Below are 3,586 nucleotides of genomic sequence, written 5' to 3'. Positions count from 1 at the left end.
AGAATTTATAAATTGTGCTCAATATTTTTCATAGGCTACATTTAAATGCTTACATTCTCACCAATAGGGGGCACTGCAGCACCCCCAGCACCCCTACTTCCTGTAGCCCTGCTGAATATTCAGTTACTGTTGATCAACATGATAAATGATGGTATTAATGTTTGTAAACACAGACAGATTAGATGTGATCAATACGTTAGATCACATGATCACATGACTTCTGATTGGATTTCAGCCTAGGTGACCAAATAGTAGTGTTGTGGTGGTCAAGACCGGTCTTGGTCTCGAGACCAAATTTTAAAGGTCTCGGTCTTGTCTCGGACTCTGAAGCATTTTGACTCGGTCTTGTCTCGGACTCAGGCTGCCCGGACTCGGGATTTTCCGTCAAGACCGTTCGAGACCAGCACTAATTCCTGCTATTTTTAAACTTTTTTATAATGTGATAATAACACGGAGAAGAACGGGATAAAACAATCCTTTATTCATTATTTAATCCACCCTGTATAATGACCACAACCTTCCTTAATGTGACTGAGTGACGTGTGTGACACACTCATACGTGTGTGGCTACGGTGTCAGTTTGGACGGCGGAGCGCAAAGGGAGAAATGAACACCGGTATAAATCCCAGTAAAACTCCAGAAAACAATCACCAGTAATAAATATTATCTCCCTGGTAAAGACAGTAGCTCTAACAACTGGTAAAATGATAAACTGATGATATTACAGCCTGTGAAGGCTGGATAGGGGACGTACTTACTCTGCTTCTGGGTCCTAGTGCCAGCCGAGCGGTGAAGCCTGTTCCGTTTACCGTGTTTACTGAGCTCCGTGTGTGTTTACTAAGTCCGTGTGTGTCCGTGTGAAAGTCTGCATGTTAATGCCTCTGTCCATCCACTCTTTTCATTATATTCATGTCTTTTAAGGCTTTATTACATAATGTTGGCTGTCGTCCGGGCCGCCGCCATCTTGGTTTATGTCGTCACCAGCGCGTCATCGCCGCAGAGTTGCACTAGCATAGAATGAGTCAAATAACTGTAAAGAGGTCTTATATTAGTCTATTTTCTTTTTAAAGTGGTGTTTTTTTGTGTCTTTAGACTCCAATTACATTTATGTATATAATATGTTCCCCACAATATAAACAAGTTCACAATATAATTATTTTTATAGTTTCTGTTTCCACTGTATCCATAATAATAATAATAATTCTCAACAATAACTATTGATTGATTTGTCACATGACTTTTCCAGGGTTTGAGTTTGTTTTATTTAGTTTCACATCTACCTGTAGATCTATGTTTTTTACACTGCTGACAACTTGTTTGTAGTTTTATTTCAGAAAGTTTCACTTTTACAGTTACAGTTGGAAACCTTTGTTAATTGAATATCCTAGTTACATTACAGCAACCAAATTAAACTATATCAACTAAGTGAATTAATAAAAATAACCTGTGTAAAGGCTTTTTCAAACTAAAAAATTATCTTGTGAAATCTGTGACCTGTTGACCTGCACAACTCAAAGAATCAGAATCAAGAATCATTATTTCTTGGCAGAAATGCTTTTAAACACTTGCTGTACATTCAGCTGACATAAAAATATTGTTTTCAAATATGTAGAATAATTGTGAATTTATCAGTAGCAGTAGTAGTTTTAATATTTTAGTTATTTTTTGCAGGTACCTTTTTTGTCCGTCAAATGTATTTTAAATAAACTAAAATTAAAGAGAGATGTTATTTAACTGTCGAACCTTGTCATAATTTTATTTATTTATAGATTTTTTTAAATTGAAAAAAAAAAATGTTTATGGTCTTGGTCTCGGTCTCGGCTTGTCTCGGTCTTGGTCTTGACTCGGTCTCGGCTCCCAAAAGTCTTGGTCTTGTCTTGGTCTCGGTGCATTCTGGTCTCGGGCAAGTCTTGGTCTCGGATAGTGTGGTCTTGAACACAACACTACCAAATAGTGTATATATGCATATATATAATAGTGTATAGTTAAGATCAGAGGAGGTGGAACCAATCAGTGAGGATGAAGAGAGGAACACTTTGAAGGAGATGAAGAAGGTGAAGCTGTTGAAGACAAACCAGTAGAAACATGGAGAGCTTGATGGAGATGGCATCAGGTTTCTGAGCAGCACTTTGGACTCTTTAGGTGTGTAAATCACTGCCTGTGTTTGCTCCTGCAGGGCGGACCATGGAGGAGAGCAGAGGATCAAAGCTGGTGTGAGGAAGTGTAAGTGTGTGTGTGTGTTCATTCAAAGTGTCCTCATGAAGCTCTGAGTGAATGAACATGTCAGTGATACAGAGAGAATGAAGCATCACATGATCAACTGTTGTTTCTTTGTGTCTCATCAGATTTCTGTCACATTCACCTTGACACAAACTCCATCAACAGAAACCTCAGACTGTCTGACAACAACAGGATGGTGACACGTGTGAAGGAGGAGGAGCTTTATCCTCATCATCAGGACAGATTTGATTATTGGAAGCAGGTTCTGTGCAGTACTGGTCTGACTGGTCACTGTTACTGGGAGGTGGAGTGGAATAGAAATGTTTTTATAGCAGTGAGTTACAGAGGAATCAGAAGGAAAGGAAAGAGTTATAATTGTAGGTTTGGATTTAATAATCAGTCCTGGAGTCTGAGATGTTTCAGTGGTTTTTACATCTTCAGACACAATAACATAGACACACCTACCTACTGTCCCTGTGGTTCCTCTGGTAGAGTAGGAGTGTATGTGGACTGTCCTGATGGACGTCTGTCCTTCTATGAAGTCTCCTCTGACTCTCTGACACTCATCCACACCGTCTGTACCTCCTTCACTGACACTCTGTATCCTGGGTTTGGGTTTGGTTCCTTTGGTTCCTCAGTGTCTCTGAGTCCTCTGTGAGACAGCCACACACAGCCACACAGACGACAGACACAGACAAAAAGACAGCCACACACAGCCACACAGACGACAGACAGACAGACACACAGCAACACAGACAGACAGACAGGCAGACACATGAGGTGTATTGTGTAGTATTTCCCACATTAATTAATTACATAACACTGGTTGGAGCGGCCAGGATGGACTGGAGATTCCGGTCTGAGAATCAGGAGGACTGGACGATTTAAGAATGCTTCTTTAATGATTACAGCTGATTGTTCCAGAATGACAGCATATACTTTCATGTAGGTTCATATGTATTTGTGTATGTGTGGTCTGGAAATACAATAAGAATGTGAGAATGAATTAGCAAGATAATAACAAAAATAAACATAAGAACACAACATTTACCCAGCAGAAACCGAGCTACATTATAAGCCTGCACATGCACATATATCCAGCAGAAATTAAGCTATATCAACAGCCTGCACAAGCACTGCAGCAATCCTATGCTAAGTTAGCATTAGCTCAGATGACAGCAGACAGGCCTGAATAAACCACTAATTAAAGCCTTAAATGTCCATCCAAACAGCAGTCAGTGTCAGCAAAATACACATAAACATCAGCAATATATATTCAAAGGTAAGTTAAGAACATTTAAACAATAAATTAACTTACTTTAGAACAGATGACGTACACATGGTAGCTCTGTCAGAACAGGACATG

General features: G+C 39.5%; 1 protein-coding gene across 1 annotated transcript; it reads left to right on the top strand.

Moving 5' to 3' along the window:
* Positions 1-606: 606 nt before the first annotated feature.
* On the top strand, positions 607-3,318 carry LOC114459196 (stonustoxin subunit alpha-like). The gene is made up of 3 exons (XM_028441523.1): positions 607-616; positions 2,352-2,899; positions 2,948-3,318. Exons 1-2 carry the CDS (start codon positions 607-609, stop codon positions 2,876-2,878), a joined length of 537 nt encoding a protein of 178 aa, XP_028297324.1. The 3' UTR covers positions 2,879-2,899; positions 2,948-3,318.
* Positions 3,319-3,586: the final 268 nt, after the last annotated feature.

The sequence above is a fragment of the Gouania willdenowi genome, unplaced genomic scaffold, assembly GCF_900634775.1.
Source record: "Gouania willdenowi unplaced genomic scaffold, fGouWil2.1 scaffold_273_arrow_ctg1, whole genome shotgun sequence".
Classification (NCBI taxonomy): domain Eukaryota; kingdom Metazoa; phylum Chordata; class Actinopteri; order Blenniiformes; family Gobiesocidae; genus Gouania; species Gouania willdenowi.
This window is presented reverse-complemented; position numbering and strand designations above follow the sequence as displayed.